General features: G+C 36.9%; 1 protein-coding gene across 2 annotated transcripts in view; it reads left to right on the top strand.

The window, feature by feature from the left end:
- Window positions 1-19,096, top strand: part of LOC134666788 (protein scalloped) — a 68,078-nt gene that overhangs the window by 15,923 nt on the left and 33,059 nt on the right. For both annotated transcript variants that reach the window (XM_063524082.1, XM_063524083.1), the window contains exon 2: window positions 13,790-13,867. In XM_063524082.1, the coding sequence (XP_063380152.1) occupies window positions 13,834-13,867 (34 nt within the window). In that variant the 5' untranslated portion in view covers window positions 13,790-13,833. The remainder of the gene's footprint in view (window positions 1-13,789; window positions 13,868-19,096) is intronic.

Here is a 19,096-nt window from a genome sequence, read left to right on the forward strand (position 1 = left end):
TAATTTTTTCAAGTTGGTCCGAGAGCGCTGAGATTCGGCATGCGGCGAGCCTGGGGGCCCAAGATTACAATGTCAAAAAAATATTTTTGGAAAAATTCAAAATGGCGGCGGACACGGGCAAAGTAAAATTTTCAAGTAGGTTAAGCGAGCCCGAAGGGCGAGCTTCATGCCGGGAGGCCGAAGGCCGACCCCGGTGGAAGGCCGAATGCCCTGAGCCTCCACCCCGACTCCCAAAACGCGAGGCCGAAGGCCGAACTGTGTAAATTCGGTGCTTCCAAGCGATCTACCAAGTCAACTGTCTTGATGACCGAAGCCGGCGGGCCGAATGCCCCACGGCGAAGCGTCGAGGCTTGCGAAGGCCGAAGGCCGAGCTCTGCGTAGGGCCGAAGGCCCGAAGCGTCACACGAGAGGGGGAAGTTGGAGCTTAAACACGACCCAACACTTTTCCTATTGGGAGTCGCTTTTTGGGCGTCGGGGTGGAGGCTTCGGGCCTTCGGCCCTCCACCGGGGTCGGAAATTTGCCCGTGTCCGCCGCCATTTTGAATTTTTCCAAAAATATTTTTTTGACAATTCTCAGCGCGCTCGGACCAACTTGAAAAAATTAAAAAAAGTCGGCCATTTTGATTTTTTTTAATGTACTTTGTTTTGTCTCGGGGCCCTCTATGATATTTGGTCGAGCACCCCCCACCTATCACGCATCGTTTAAAAGTTTCCATACAAACAAACAACAAGAATATTGACCATGTTCGAATCCCGGCTATGTACGATAGATTAAAAAAAAAATGAATGCCATTATTATTAAATCTAAAATCGGAGCCATGGTTCCTAAGAACAGATTTCGCTATCTCTTATAGTTTCTGACTTCTCCATACTGACCCATTTAGATTGATCACCCTGTATAAAGTCAGTCAGCTCCATCATCAGACCCTGAGTATGACCTAGTGTCAAAGATCTTGTTGAGACGAATCAAACGAGCCTAAACACGAAGTGGTTTAGTTGCATGGTTGATTGGTACTGGTGACCACCTTCCAGCTCCATCATCAGACCCTGAGTATGACCTAGTAGTGTCAAAGATCTTGTTGAGACGAATCAAACGAGCCTAAACACGAAGTGGTTTAGTTGCATGGTTGATTGGTACTGGTGACCACCTTCCAGCTCCATCATCAGACCCTGAGTATGACCTAGTATCAAAGATCTTGTCGAGACGAATCAAACGAGCCTAAACACGAAGTGGTTTAGTTGCATGGTTGATTGGTACTGGTGACCACCCAGCTCCATCATCAGACCCTGAGTATGACCTAGTATCAAAGATCTTGTCGAGACGAATCAAACGAGCCTAAACACGGAGTGGTTTAGTTGCATGGTTGATTGGTACTGGTGACCACCTTCCAGCTCCATCACCAGACCCTGAGTATGACCTAGTATCAAAGATCTTGTCGAGACGAATCAAACGAGCCTAAACACGAAGTGGTTTAGTTGCATGGTTGATTGGTACTGGTGACCACCTTCCAGCTCCATCATCAGACCCTGAGTATGACCTAGTATCAAAGATCTTGTCGAGACGAATCAAACGAGCCTAAACACGAAGTGGTTTAGTTGCATGGTTGATTGGTACTGGTGACCACCTTCCAGCTCCATCATCAGACCCTGAGTATGACCTAGTATCAAAGATCTTGTCGAGACGAATCAAACGAGCCTAAACACGAAGTGGTTTAGTTGCATGGTTGATTGGTACTGGTGACCACCCAGCTCCATCATCAGACCCTGAGTATGACCTAGTATCAAAGATCTTGTCGAGACGAATCAAACGAGCCTATACACGAAGTGGTTTAGTTGCATGGTTGATTGGTACTGGTGACCACCTTCCAGCTCCATCATCAGACCCTGAGTATCACATAATGTCAAAGATCTTGTCGAGACGAATCAAACGACTTTGCCTTCGCCTAAACACGAAGTTTAGGCGAATTTAGTTACATGATTGACGACACCCATGACGACTTTTGTGACAAAGTGCACGGCATACATCTTGGATTCCAAAATAGTAGGGTTTGCAGGTCCAGGTCCAGGTCTGCTTCGAAGTCCTTAGGCAACTGTATTTTTTTGATTCCATACAATATAAGTGAGACACGCGTTACCTCCCCGCTCTCGCGAGTGACCGGTTAGAATTAGGGTATCAGATCAAACGCGATAAGGTTTTTTTATTTAAAGGTACCGTTTGGAGGTAAGCTTTTATTTAACGGTACCGTTGGGACTAAAGCTTGTTTGGATAGCTAAATTATTGATACCATTACCTGAATGCTATTTAAACGGTCGGATACCTTTTGAACATATCCGTATAGGTACTTTTATTTAACGGTACCGTTTGGACTAAAGCTTATTTGGATACCTAAAGTATTGATATCAATATGGAATGCCAGTTTAACGGTCGGATACCTATAAACAAAACACGTAAAGGTACTTTTATTTAACGGTACCGTTTGAACGGAAGCTTGTTTGGATACGGGTACCGATTGATATTGGTACCGAAATGCTACTTTTAACGGTCGGGTACCTTTTCAAAAGACCGGTCAAAACCGTTTTTAAAGGTACCTTTTCAGTCCCTGGTTCCCGCATCCGCGCGGACGGTCTTGGCGATTTAATTAAACCTGTTATTTGTACGTTTTATTTCGCAATTGGGCTCGTGCTCGCTTTGATTGTCTGTCGGCTTGTAAAAGCACCTACGCTCCGCTTCATACCTGCTAAACTGCGCTGTTCGTAGTTTCAACTCACTACTTTGGTACAGTCGACTTCAAAGATATGCTTATATTGTTCGCCTTAATACAGAACAGTAAGGTGCAAAAGTGTAAACATATATTTAACGTCGACTGTACAATATACTTATCAAATGTTACAAATGTAACAGCATCGGCTGTAGTTGGTACCTTTCCAGTTGCACAATAATTTAGTTGCTAATAAGTAATAATGTTTAAAGCGAACTAATTTAGCATGCATTATATGCGGTAGATTTCCTAGAATCATTCTCAAAAATAAAGTACAAAGGTAGTGTAGCAGTTAGGTATAACAATATTTCTTAGCAAAAATAGATACCCAGCGTAGTTTTTGTTAGATGTATACATATAATATTCATTGTAGCATAGGTATCATCATATCTTATTGGAAATATTTTATTAAAACGTGTTCTGTCTATAGTTCGTTTTTTTAGCTTTAGAAAGAAGTTAAGCGGTAAGGTATCTTGACATGTACCTATTTTAATTTTAAAAAGGCTTTTTAATAATCAGTAACTATTACTTATGAAAGCAGAAGAATATAAATGATTGTAGGTACTAGATTCATAATTGTTACATATTTGCCGTGACTTAGTATTCTTAAAGCGTGTTTTCAATTGAAAGACACATCAAGATTGTTTACCTTTTTTCTAATGCTATGCTCCATAAAATTAAAAAATCATTCATGGGTAATTGTGTAAGATTTTATAATAAACTTCCAAACCATATTACTGAATTATCTATAAATTTAAGAATTATGTAAAGCGTAAACTGGCCATGAGTAAGCCCATTCATAATAATAAAAAAAAAGCGTAAACTTATTTCTAAAGCTTATTGTACCACACAAGACTACATGAATGATAATACAACGTGGGATTAATTGTTATTCAAAATGATTATTTATTTATTAGGTATACTTATTTGATTATTGATGAGGAAATGGATATTCCGAAGTAATACTATCTACTTCTTTTGTTACTTATTATGCTTTTTTTTGACATTTAGATTTTATTCTAGAAATTCTAGACTAGTATTTTTATACCTCTCATGCGCGAGAGAGGAGGCCTGTGCTCAGCAGTGGGGCGTATATAGGCTGAAATGATGATGATGATGATTTTTATACAATTTTTTTAGTGTTTGACGATCCTTTTGTAAAATTCTTAGTGTTAAATTTGATATGTATAATAATCCAATTTTATTATGGAATAATAGTAACATCAATAAATTGCTCTGATAATTAGATTAAGATTAATTACGATTCATAAGAGCTTGTTGCTAGGCCTACATGAATTAAGTATATTTTGATTTTGATTTTTTGATTTTGCTAAAAAAACGAACTATAGACAGAACACGTTTTAATAAAATATTTCCAATAAGATATGATGATACCTATGATACCATGTATGTCTTACAAAAAACTAGAGGTAACGAAAAATACCGTGTATATGTGCATCTAATTTACGGAACAAAGCTAGTCAACAGTGAAAGTTCGCGGAGAACAAAAAAGTATCAGTTTGCGAATTGCACTCCAGCTTTTAATAGAAACATCGGATTTAGAACGACAGACGTCGAAGCGAAGTAAGCGAAGTAAGCGAACAATTAGAAGTTTTTGTCGCTCTTCATTACTTTAACAGCGGACAGCGAAATAACGATAGAAAAAGGCCCGAGGTTTAATTAGATCGATGTAAAGAAGAGAATATCTTAAATTTAACTTTCTCCTTTTTTACAGACCGACTGTTTAAGTGTGTTGTTAAATATTCCAAAATAATCTTTTATATCTTACAAAACCGGAAAGATGTCGAATGCGACAATCGTATTATAAGCAAATTAAGAAAATATTAGTACCTACCTAAACTGAATTAGATGGGATGACCAATAAATAAATTATAAGATTATGAAGATAAAAACCTTCAATATCTTAGGACCTAATTTTCTAAATAACGTATTGCATTCCTACATCAAAATGTAATACAAAATAAATTGATTTCTTATTAATCATAAGCAAAAATAGTGTCCAATTTGACTATTTATAATGGACAAAGCAGAAGCACGTTTGTTTTGACACCCTTAGGTAATTGATATTTCACAATAATAATTATATTTAATTCACTATTATTTAAGTCACACGGCAACGTAGATCAGATTTTAATTTCTGTTTCTAAATTTTACAGCTGCTTGGGTAAATTAACTACAATACGAGTACCATGAAGCAGATCAAAATGATTTTACTAACTCGGCACGTGCGTGCATTTCAATTGATTTCTTTTAAATTGTATGTTTATTTTATTAGAAAAATAACTACCAACCAACCAGTATTGACTTAGTATTAGCCACGGGGACAACACAAGTATTAAGTAAATACATAATTCATTAAAACAGGTTTTTTTTATCGCTTACTTGGTCTGCTAAAATAAGCTTTTTATAAACTTTTTACCTAAAGTAATGTATTTTGTTTGTCGTCGGACTCGTGTCGTGGACTTCCACTGCAAGAGTAACGCGAGTCATAATTGTATTATTTATATAAATATAAATACAAATAATGTATTGTGCGAATAGGAACTAGTAATAAAAAGCTACCGTAATAAATATTTTTGATACACTTTTATTGCCGACTGTACTTTCTCTCCTCTGCATGTCTATCAAGTACTTACTCCTCAAGATCTTTTATATGAGTCTAAGTAGGTACAATGTTTTAAGGTTTTTCCATCGAAGAGTTCCTTTGGCTACCTTCCGACTGCATCATCAGATCAGTTCTATGTTAGCATGTTATTGCATTGTCATCGGAAATACGGAAGTAAGTATAACAAATTTCAGCTCAGTCAGACACTCGGAAGTGGTTCAAATTTAAATCACAAGATTTGAAGCACATAAATATACAAATATACGCAGTACAGTGAGGCTAAATAAAAGTGTGTAAAAATGATCTATGTTACATAAAGTGCGTCACAATCAGCCAGCCTTTGGCGTACAATATGTTGTTTCTAATGTATATAATTGAATACCTATCTAATAATGTTTATGCTTACATAAGCATAACAACAATAAAGTTCTAAATTTAATATAAGTTGATATATGTGCTTAAGTATGTCAATGTCGTGCTACAGAAATACTTTAAAACAACCAAAACAAATTATGTAATATTACACACAGAATAAAAAAAAACATGATAATCATTAATTCTGGATTAATGTAGAGACATTTTTTTAATATACAAACATATTGTGGATTAAATATACCTTCAAACTACATTTTTTTAAAGTTCATTGTTTTTTATGCTCCTTTTTTTTATTCATGATACAAAATTGAGTTTTAGAGATGTCTACTTAAAGATATTAATAATACTAATAATGGTAAAACCACGGGTAGTTTGTTTTAAATAAACATAATATATAAACAAAACGTAATAAAAATCCTGTCAGTTACTGCAAAATAGTTACAAAAGTTGAGCAAAGATTTTTTTTTAAATATAGGTAGGTTAGTTAATTAGATATAAAGCGTCCAAAAATCTTAAGGTAATTGAATTTAATATTTTTATTCGCAAACCCAACATATTTTAATGGAATATAGACAAAAAAACATACATAATTCACATTGATAATTGGAACAAACGTGAGTGTCAAAGAATACTTAAAATACCTATAGTAAGAAGACTGTCAATGTCTCAATTTTTCGACTTTCCGATTTAGTTGTTGGTGTTAATTTAAAGAAAAATAGTACGTTTTTATTTTCCATTGGATTATATCTAATATTGTACCTTTAAACGAGCAATTCTTGTATATTTATATATTTCGGGGATCTCGGAAACGGCTCTAACAATTTCGAAGAAATTTGCTATATGAGGGTTTTGGGGGCGAAAAATCGATCTAGCTAGGTGTTATTTCTGGAAAAACGCGCATTTTTGAGTTTTTATGTTTTCCGAGCAAAGCTCGGTTCTCCAGATTTTACTTATTTATAACATTAGGTTAGAACTGTTCTGTAAACTCGAGTTATTATTAGATTAGGATTAGACTACATATTTTTAACTAGCGACCCGCCCCGGCTTTTCATGGGTTAACAAATTATACACCTTTCTCAAGAATCACTCTATTGATAGGTGAAAACCGCACGAAAATCCGTTTAGAAGTTTTTGAGTTTATCGCGAATATACAAACACACAAACAGACAGACGCGGCGGGGGACTTTGTTTTATAAAGTGTAGGTAGTGATTATATCGTCCCATACGCCGCGATTCGGGAAATGAATTAGAGATTCACTAGATATGAAATAGTGAAGATAATATATCTTTACTATATCGTATCTAGTTAATAACTCTAACTCATTTCCCGAATCGCGCCGATAGTATAGGCGCATAAGGCATATAATAGCCAGTATCTATTAATGTTACCTATTAATAGATACTGACTGAATCCCGTAGTGCCTATAGTTAAGGGTCGGCTGTATTATTATATTGATTTTCACGTGCCGCCGATACGTGTCCCTTATTCAGCTGCTTCATTACACGTTATATTAACATCAGCTTTGCTGTAATGTGTCTGAAAAAACTGCACAAGATCCATAAACAAAACCCCATTTGAATTGGACAATTGGCCTGATGACAAATTTTGAAATCCCTTTTAATATTGTCGGTACACTTGTATTGGTTCCGAAAAACACAATATTTCAGCTATACTCATAAGATTTAACATAAATATTTATTGCAGTTTTGAATGATTCACGGTTAGTTTCACTAGACTTATATCGACCGGGATATAGACCGTAATTACCTTTATTAAGATGCATGTACCTGCAACGAAATATCGGGAACTCGAAAACAATACAAAAGGTCATCACGGTCCATATCCCGAGCGATATAAGTCTAGTCGAATATTATTATTGCAAACGTTGGTCATCAATTCATCATAATTATAATTTCTAGATCTCGACTCGACCATTTTATTAGCATTAGCTGTCATTGTTTGATTATTCGAATTAACTATCTCTATCTCCATACAATATTATGAGATGAGACTTGTTACATCTATCTTCTTTATCCCAACTTCGTTAAGATGGGAAGCGAGTAATAAAGGAGCAGGAGCAACTTCGCTCGTGAAACATGCTCTTACAAAACAGCGCGATGTTTTAGCCTTCTCCATTCTCAGCTCCAAAGATTGATGTGGCGTCCTGGTTGCTACGACGAGCCCGCGCGGCTGTCGCACTATAAATTAAAACCAACTCAAATTAGAAGCCGCATTATAAAATCTACTAGCGTCCTGCTCGTTCGTTCGCGGGGATCCTGTGTGAGACAAGGATGCAAGTAGTGGCAATACGACAGGACTGTTTTTTGTTATTCCACGACGAGACTTACCGTTAAGTTCAGATACATTTCGCTGACGGAGACATCAAGATAGGACACGAACTCGAATAGAGTTGCAAGCTGATTTAGGCGCATAATTGACTTCATAATAGCTTGCGTGTATTTGGATAGCACTTTACTACTAGTGATAAATTACGCGTATTTTCATTTAAATCTTTATAAATATAAAACAGTCGCATTGTCTTCCCGTTCGGAACGGTAGGTATCTTTACCTTCATAAAAACCGTATAGGTATACTTATTTACCACCGTCCTGGTATAAATGAGAGTACCTTTCTATTTTTGTCACACGAACATGCGTTTAAGTAGGTACATGTTTATTTTTGCAAAGCAGAGTGTAATTTTAATAAAGAGATACATAAATAATACAATATGCAAGCTTGCAATATGCGTGCGTGGAAATCCTGAAAATATAGCAAGTAATAGAAAATCTAAACCTTATGATTCCTGAATAATCCTGTTAACTCTAGTTATGTAAGGCAAACATAGATACTTAAACAAAAAACTTTTATTAAATAACCAGGGCAAGCTACCTCCAAACCTCGTTAACGCACCATGAAAAGAAGTATTCCTTACTTATTTAGGTTAAAAATTATACGTCGCACCAACTATGCGACCGAAGCGATCTGACCAGATTACTTCGTCGGCCATGGAGTATCTGCAATCGGTAAATGGTTAGTTTAAAGTCTCGATATGCGAGGCATTCCCGTGGAATGCAACCAACGCTATGCTGTACTTATATGTGCTCGGCGGACTGAATTTTTTCTTATCGACGATGCATTTTCTGCAAGTTTTCAATGCGAGCGACATGGACGCGCTGTTACGCAGTAATGTCTAGTCCCGCCGTCCGATTTTATATTTTTTTCACGCTGTCTCCTCCTACTGGCCAGTTAGCTACAGGATGTTCTGTGTAAGCACTTCACTTTTTGATTTTTCATTTGCTTTAGGCTATATTGTTTAGCGGTTAGCCGGTTACCAAGCACTTATTTAACCGTTTAGACTGGTTAGCCGATCGAAGTCGTTTTAAATTGGTTCAACTAGGTACGTTACTATTTGCGAAAGGCACGTGCAAGAGAGGGTTCGATTATTGTGGTGTTTAAATCATGTCAATCAATCGGGTTTACCGATGCCGGACCTACCAAATAACTCTGCATATACACTGAACAGTTGTAGTACTATTCATTTAGAAATGCGTTATCAAGTCGGATCGTTCTGGACTCAGAATTGATAATAGGTTACGGTGTCGATTGGTTAGTTTTTCAGTGAGCGGTGGAGTATTAGCCGCAGTAATAACCCCGTCATCCATCACGGGCTGCAATCGTCCCGCTGTCAGTTCTATTCCGGGCTCCGTTTTCGCTAATGATTCGCCGCCGTGAGATAGCGCGACATTTACAAAGGCCGGTTGTGCCGACGATTTGCATGTACAAATCGTTTCTTGATCTCCTTCTTGCATCGACGTATTTATATTGGAGTTGGCACGGCTCAGTGTTATTGTTAGTTTTTCATTGATATCAAATGCGATGGTATTTTACTTGATCTTACCCGTAGTTTCTTCGCACGTAAACCTATTCAAAAATGAATTGGTAAGTACATTCTTTACCTACGATACATGCTTATGTAAAAATCCGCCTCGCAACTCCATATTAAAGCATCAACCGAGCTCGTTTTCAACTTATTTCATAGGAATAAATCGTTGTGTGCCGGACTGCGTTCCACATGCGAGAGTTTATAATTTATTTGCGTGGCAGTTTTCTGGCGACGATTTTCCCACAGGGGCGGCGTCTCAAACGAGCCGCTCCCGCCCTTTATGTGGTTTTTTGTGGCGGCACAAAATGCCCCGGTGGAAAACATTCAGTGATAACTGGCAACAATCGCAGCCGCCCGGATGCTCTCTCCCATTCCGCGCATACCACGCTGGACCCAACCATACTTTTTCATCCGATGCACCAGCGACTGAGCGCTCTTGAGCCTCGTAACTGGATAAGTCATTAGAATTGTTAATAAGAGTTATTAACCAGAAAGTATTTTTAAATAAAAAAGTACTTAGGTACATTTTATCTGAGTCGGTAATCTTTGTTTAGGTACTTACCGATTAAAATCACAACATTCACAACTGATTTCAAGAACACATTTATTAAATGGTCCTCATGCCATTTGAGGACGAGGAGGACGATTAAATTGTTATAATGTATGCAATACTTTCCATAGCAAATATACAAAAAGAACAGAATTCGAGAAGAAAGAAAACATTTTTCAATAACTTCAGGATAATAAAGCAAAGACACATCACGATTTAAGTAGTTGCCAGAACTATAAAAAGGAAACCCGCAATTTCAATGTCAAGTACAGTTTTCCATAATTTGTACATTAACTAATGGCCGCTCTAATACCAAGAGCGTTTGGTGTCGGCATGGCAGTTCATTAGCGGAGCGCGCTTCAGTCCAACGTATTTCATTGTTCTATTGTTTTATTTGCCCCTGTCCGGGACTCAGTGCTTACTGAGAGAAATACAGCTCTTATGTAAGTTCTACATCACTGGACAACATGAAAAATCACAGTATTTCAGTAAAAAAAAATATCTCTCTGAAAGTACTACAGCACAACGCACTCAGTCTCACTCTGTCAGAGTGAAGTGTTCTAATCTAATACATTCTACGATTCTTCTCTTTCCGCACAGACTCTAGCATTAACGAAACAACGCCTGAGCTCTAAGAAACAGTATTTTGTCTCGCAATAGTAAAAGAAACGTTTTATTAATATGCCATTGTTTCTTAATCGTCGGTCTAGATTTGATACGGCGATAAGTCTCCATTAAAACATGAAGTTTACGCGGTAAGTCCCTGCCGGTAGTGTTTCTCTACCAAAACGCGTAGCCGCTAGATCTGAAGCCCGATTCGTGTTATCTTTTCGGTCGATCGCGATCCAACTGACATTACTCCGCCGCTGAGAGGCTAAGATGTCGATTTTTCGACTCGTAAACCAGCCGTTCCTGACACGCGACGGTAAATAAAATACCGAATAAACGCTCAGTAACGGCCGTTCTAAAATTTTGTTCTCGAAGCAGTCAGATGGTTTAGTAAATAAGTAAGAGTACAAACACATTGGCAAATAATTTGAAAGTAAATCTTTTGAATGAGCAGATGATCATTATTTTTGATGCAAGAAAGATAAATGTTAGTCTTAACTTTTCAATGTTTTAAGCCATTCATTGCGTGGTGACATGCTGCCGTACAAATCTCACGCTAGCTAGATGTATCACCGTTCCAGTTTGCTGACAATAAATCGTATGTTTAGCGACTCGGTGACTTGTATAATTAACAATAGCGGCATTATACGAGATTTCCAAACTAAGCGGCGCAACGCAGATCGTTTGTCACGACGCAAATTGCTATTTATGAGGATTATCTATTCTTGAATGGCGTAAATCGTTTTGTAACTCAACATTAGCTTTGTTGTAAGCAAATTTGCTGCGACAGCCCTAACCTAGTTCTACCTGATAAGAAGTAAACCTTAAACCTTAAATTAAACCCCCATACACCTATTTACTCTAACAAATAAAAAAGTCCGTCCCTATTGTTTACTTCAGATGTTACTCCAACCGCAAACGATACCATCAACTGAGGTGTATAGGGATGGCAGGGTGAATAGGGACTAAAATCGAGGACGACATTTACCTAATAATTTCTTTAAAATATATTATGCTAGTGGCTGTAGACCTCGCAATAAGCTTCGTAATCTTAAATAAAAGTGAAAATAAAAATACTTTCTTCGTTGAGTCATTATCACAGCGAGCGAGCGAACTTGCAATTGTCTTATAAGCCATTATGAACAAACGAAACTACAGAAAAAAAATAATGTAACTACCAAAGCTGCTCACAAATTTTCACGAGAATCGGTTTAGAAATGTGACCTGCAGAAGAGAACATCCGGACATACGAAAGCATTTTTGCCCAAGGCCTAAGTATAACCGAGAAAAAACATCATCTTCCTCTGTCACTCTTTACGCCTTCATTGGAGTAAAAAAAAAGAAACTGAGAGAAGGTCCTATGTATCCTGCGATTAAAAATAATAATATGGAACTCATTATTCATTTATTTATTTTTCTTCTTAGGCTAGGTCATTTATAATTTATAACATGAATATAAAAGTAAAATACATAAACACATAAAAAATAATAAAAAATACATAAGTATGTATAAACACATTATAAAAAACCTAACCTAGGGTGCCGCCAGCAGCGGGGCAGGGCCCAAGCTGCCGGTGGTCAGGGCCGCAGAGAGAGGAACCGGCGGACTATCCGCGCCGTGTCCAAGATCACCGCCTTCTGCATCTGACTCTTGATCCAACCACCTAGCGAGAGTCTCTCAAGATGTTGGTCAAGACTCTTCGCTATTAGACCGTTCACTGAAACGACTATCGGGACAATGATCGTCGAATCGACATCCCACATAGCGGTTATCTCCAGGTACTTACTGGACTTGTCCTTCTCGGCTCATTATTATTATTATTTAATTATTAGCGTATAACATGTAATTTAAAGTTTACTTTTTAATTATACTTTTATTCGTGTTATCAATTATAGCACTTAGATAGGAGGTACCTATAATTATTTTTAGAGTAGTCCGATAGATAAGCACTACCTAGGTACAATCGGCGTCAAATATTATGTTTACACTTTTTGCCTTATTACAAAGGAGTAAAGTGCAAAAGTGTAATCATATTTTTGACGTCGACTGTACCTACTTAGGTACCTGTCAGCTTAGTAGGTATATTTTTGACAACTAGGTAATTATATTTTTATTCGAACCTATTGTATATCCCTCGTTCCGACTAGAGATGGCATGTTTTATCAAGAAAAGATATCAGACATTTATCTACTGACATGGCGCAGACTATGTTAACTTATTCTTACTGACATTGCAGCTACCTACATGTGCTAACTTTGACTGAAAAGTGCTCCTACGACTCAGATTGTATTGGACGAGCTTTCCTTCGTGCATATTCTTTAACAATATATCTAAATCCAAACTATTTCAGTGGTTTTAAGATTGAATTAAAACTTTGTTTATACTGTAGCTAATCCATTAAATTCCATTTCAATCTGCGCTCGAACTCAAATACATAGTCTTTGTGAATTCGCGCTCGGTTGACGGTATACCTCATAAATAAAGCATTGCTATTTAGCTAACAATCGAGCTGCGATGGGCATTTGGTCAGATTCCTAGGCAGGCAGCCGTGGCAGCCACGTGTGCTCGCCTCCGCATGCCTCCGGCCGAATATGCAACCCTTGCACCGTGAATTTTGCCCCTATGTCGAATATTCCATGCACATCGGCGCTGATAATGTTGGCGAATAATGCAGCATGGCGGGATGCGGATTACCATTTCACGCAGTCGCAACATCGGATAATGTAAATGCCAATTATGTGGTATATTATTGCTAGTAATTAATAACGAGCTACTGTAAACATAATTATTTATTGATTTACCGGGCGGCGAATACTACTCTTATAACATAGTAGTAGGTATTATGTGGTTCTGACAATTCATTTAATTTATCTGCCTTATCGATCGATCAGCAAATAATTAATGTTGTTTTACGTAATTATTGTGTATTGTTTATTTGTTTGGCTGCAATTGTAGTTACTACATATTGTGTTTTGTTCGTTTTAGGTAAGTGACAAATGGGATCGTATCTGCGGTGATTGGGTACAATCATGATGCATCCTGCTGGATACTACGCTAATCTTGGTAAGACATTTTCTTACATCACCTCTTACATAATGGCCGGCGATGTCGTTCAATAAAAATAAAAGTTCATATTTTATTAATATTTGTTCGATTAAAAATCAATTACTCGTAATAAAAGATTCATGGGTAATTGCGTAAGGTAGATCTTAGGTAAAATATAAACTTACAGAAAACATAACTATCTGAATTATAAATTAATTAATTCAAGAATTATGGATTAATTATGATATTTTAATAATAATTTAATAACAGTGTTATTTATAATTTTCGTGGTGATTTTCTTTTTGACGTTTATATTTAGATTTTGTGTAGAATCGTTCCTATAAGAAATTCTTATTGTTATATGTGACTTTCTTACAACATTTTCTTATAGTCCTGAGTTACCTTTAGCCGCCTACAAATCAAAACTTGCCAAGACAAGTGCAGCTCTGACTTAAAATAAAAGCTCAAACTATATCTTATATTACATTGAACAAATTTAGCTAGATATATAAAATTAATAAAATAATTATTGTCTAAATGCAACATATAGTTATTACGCGTGGTGTGGCAGAATTTGTTTGCTATTTTAATCAAGTTTTTCTTGCCAATACTTTATCACGAGGCAGGCTTTATCAAACACCGGTTCCGCGAAATCATTGTTAATCTTAGTCAAGCGTTCGTGACGTCAAGCTACTGATAATGCCAACAGGAATTATAGACGCCATTCATCTAGCTACTTAATAGTTCTTACCGAAAAGTGATGGTAGAGCCAAAGGTTTTTTTTTATTTTATTTTTTACCAAAGTTTTCGTGCAATATGATTGGTAGTCGTAGTAGTTGGTTGGTTTGTAGGACAGGCTAAAATATATTTTTTACATCATTGAAGTAAACTAATATGTTTAATGATTGAAATCTAAAAAAATATGTCGTATTTTACAAGTAGATACCTATTTTCTGTATAGTTATGACGAACTGCCAGTACTTTTTTAGCACCAATTCTAGAGATATATCAAAACTGATATATTGATATATTGGTAAACTTATTGTAGCAGTTTTGATAATATAGGAGATAGAGATCTTTATTTTGCATCCAATGTACATATTTATATTACATACGAAGGTTTCAGTCACCAAACTTTTAAATGAAACTTGACTGTATTATTTATCTCTTTCTTTTTAGGTTTGACCGTATTGCAGGCAGCATAAGTTATATTCTAAGATTTCTAAGTGAGTCCCTTCACGTGCCTCGTCTGTTGATGTTTGAAGTCGTTCTAATCCTTACAAATCTGGTTCCTGAAATAACCGGCCTCGAAGAAACCCTTAGCTCTCACTGACTTCACCCTTGCGAGTAACTAATACAAATAGCGGCAATTCAGTACATTTGCACTCGGCTTAATGGCTTCACTCAGTTTGTAGTGAACTCGGTTCTAATTGATTGGCCAATTAGATACCACTAATGCGCTCCCCATTCCCGAAACCGTTTGGGAGAACGCTATCAATCCTTTAAGAAAAAAGGTTAGACATTTGAGGAGGTAGATCGATAGATACCCGTACTGAATATTATACCGAAGATCCCTCAAGATAATTCATATAGTATAATATTTTTTTATAATTTTTACTGTCTCCTCCATGTCCAATTGTTTACGTTGAAATAAAATGGTATTCATTGTATACCCGTCGTATTTGAACTTGTTATTTTACGAGAATTATAGCAAGGCGACCCATAAGTGATGTGATGTGATTAAGTAATTTACTTTTTAACGAATTATCAACAAAAGTTTGTAATACATGTAACGTTAAACCAGTTGCCATGAGCTATAACTATTCGCGTCAACGTTGGGTTAGAACCGTCTACTATCGCAAGGAATAACCATAAAATCATGATTTATAAACGTCGACTCACCATTGCCTGGTAATAAAATCGGCGCCATAGCCATGTGCGACTAAGTCGTGCCATTTCTTTATTATGCTATACGATACCTAGTTACTAAACATATTTTATGTTCCATAACGCACAAGGCTATTATTACAGATCATTTCAATACTTTTGAGGACCATTTCTCCAAAGGGTGAGATTGGACAAGTAAAAAAATTGACTGTTATTTTAGACTTCTCTTTAATACTTATATATCAAAAAAAAATCTCAGCCGGCCAGTTGGTGACCTTTCCTTGACAGTGTGTTTTCCCGCGAGTGACCTTAAGCCTTTAAGCAAGCATTGATAATGAAGAGTCGGGAAGTGCAGACGCAGTGAGCGCAGCATGCAAGCGGGGCACTTTGGACGCCTCCACCGCCAACGTGACATAACACCGCTCGCCCCGCCCACGCGCTCTCGCTCCCTCGCCCGGCGTGCGAGCGAGACGCCTACACTCCCTCCGCCAAAGCCTTCGCGCTCTACTGTTTCTAAGAAAAGCCAACTGTTATTATCCGCCGCGGATTGTTCTCGACCTCTCGCTGCTCCCATGAATGAACGCGGCGCCCGCAGGTGTGCACCCCCCAGCGTTGAATTTCGACAGCAATTACCCACTTCTAAATTCGTATAGTTGCAAGCCAATCTTGAGCACGCAACACGATAATTTTCAGTGGCCAGAGCGTTACGCTTTCGGCTAATCGCAGGGCTCCACAGGAAGTTGCGGTCCGAAAACAGTTTGGCGTTTTACTTCGATTTGCATTGATAATCTTCATTGAACATGCTCCTTTCACGAGGAACCATCATTCTACCCCTTCATCAGCTATCAATCACACACCTATTGGCACTAATACGTGTGATAATTTAGTCATGTGTGGGAAGATTTGGTCGTCGTTGCCAATGATTGGATAATCACATTAATTCAGTCGCATTAGGTATTGACTCATTCATGGGGATGTGATAGACGCGCGTGAATGAGTAACATATAATTAATGTAATTTAACTAGAGCAGAAACAATTGGAAATGGGTTGTATACTCATCGCCACAGTAATTAAAAAAAAACTAAAATATAAATTTATTATTGCTAACTTTAAGTAAATATGATTAAAAGGCAATTTATGAAACTCTTATGAATATAAATTGAATAATGGTGGTCCCACACTGGTTGTAATATAACATCGTGTAACAGGGATAACATGACAGTATGGATGTCTTATTATGTTGTTCATGTAACACAATGTTGTAACATAATTCTATAAAAGATGTTATAATAGGTAATATAAATTGTAACAATATTTGTCAAATGATCTCTAAATGCGAAAATTAATAATAAATAAAACTTGACATTAATTCAAAATAAGGAAAAAAGCCGTGATTTTGACCCGTGATCGAGGGTTCCATATTACTAGCATTCACTACCGGTTCAGAGAGTAAACCATGAAAGTATCGAAAATATAAATTGGATTGAGGCACAACCTTAGCCGTTGGAAAACTTGTCCCCTTAAATCGACATTGGCGACCAACTACAAATATACTGCATGGTTTTCAAACTTTTTCTTTGTTTTATAAGACATTGTTTATTGCCACAGGTTTCTAGGTCAACGAAAAGTGCCCTATAGGTTTTTATTCCTCGTTTAGATTTTATACGAAACATGCGACGTCAACGGATGTTTTGATTGCACATCATAAAAAAGAGTTAAGATTTTTCAAAAGTTCAAGGCACAGCAGACTTGAGTTTCGACATTAATTTCATCTCGATACTTTTGAGAAAAAGGGCCCTGACCGACAAACGGACAAATTAGGGCTCCTTTCATTATAGAACCCTAATGAAAATCTTATAAAGTGTCATTCTATAGAACTTGCTAACTATGTCAACAAAAGTCACTAGTAAATTCATCATTCTTTTAAAATTTCTAAATGGCGGTTTGTTTACATATTAGTTAGCAAGTTCCATAGAATGACACTTTACTTACTTTATTCTCGGTTCTGAAAAAGAAAGTGTTCAGGTAATGTAGGTGTTATAGGGACGTAAACATATAATTGAAAATAACTATTAATTAAGCTGATAAGATAAGTTATTCTGATACACGAATCCAATATATGTATTTCTTTCAGAGTACATATTTGGAAGCGTGACAAATAAGTAACATAGTATGTAATAATACTAATAATAAATAGTGCAGTTAGACATCAAACATATGATATATGAGTATGTATGATCATGTAAATAGATTTCCTAGCCTGTCACATTCGCTAAATGATTGTACTTTAGACATTAAATTTACCTATGGCTAAGCCAAGTCATATGCGGCACCAGCATCGCTAAAAATCTTAATATAATTAACAAAATGGTTCGTATTTCTCAATGCCTTTGGTCATTATAAAACCCGCCAAGTGCGAGTAGGACTCGCACTTATAGGACAAATTTATTTATTTTTCTTAAAAGGGGGTATAGCCAGGTAATTAGAAAAAACAAAAGACATGGCGCGCCGAGCGTCTTTTGCGGCTAAAGAGATATATAATTATATATATAAACGGATATAACGTTTTATTTTTACCTCAATTACTCTGAAATACTTATACTATTTAAAATTGAGTGAATCTTAATTTAGTAAAATTAGTAAGTACTAATTCCTATTAATGCAACGATATATTTACAACTGAAATTTAATGAAAACTAGACATGGTTTTGTGATTTTTTTTCTATCGAGCCAACTGTATTCTAGTAACGTTTTGCTGGAAACTGCCCTTGCACACTAAACTACAATTAGGTACCTATCTGAAATGTAAAATTATAATTGTAGTTAAATATTGTACATTTAGTCAAAGTCAAAAATACTTTATTCATGTAGGCCTAGTAAGTTAGTAACAAGCACTTGAACGTTTTACATAAGTGAAAAAAAAAGTGACGTGACGTTCCATGACAGACGTGTCAAGTGAAAATTTACATCATAATATTTACTTTTGTACGCCTTTACCGCATAAATAAGCATTTTTTCAGTGTAGTGTTCCTCTTTACGCCCCTTAACATTGTATACACATAATTGCAAACCTTGGGCCACCTTGTGGCGCCGAAAATACCGGTATAATGAACCCCTGTCAGATGAAGTCTAACTACAAAAAATACTATCCACAGTATGCTCACTAGATTACAGAAAAAAGCAGCAAGAAACACACGACCACCCCCACTGCCTTCCCCAGGGCCCGCTTCGCCCAAGTCCCTAGGCGGAATTTCTTCGTCAGGGGATGAGTTTGCCTCAGCAACCGACACAGACGAATCCTGTAATGAATACGATCTGCCACAACCACCACGGTCACCACCGGGATCGCCACCACCGCC

Source organism: Cydia fagiglandana, chromosome 8 (assembly GCF_963556715.1).
Source record: "Cydia fagiglandana chromosome 8, ilCydFagi1.1, whole genome shotgun sequence".
NCBI classification, from domain to species: Eukaryota; Metazoa; Arthropoda; class Insecta; order Lepidoptera; family Tortricidae; genus Cydia; species Cydia fagiglandana.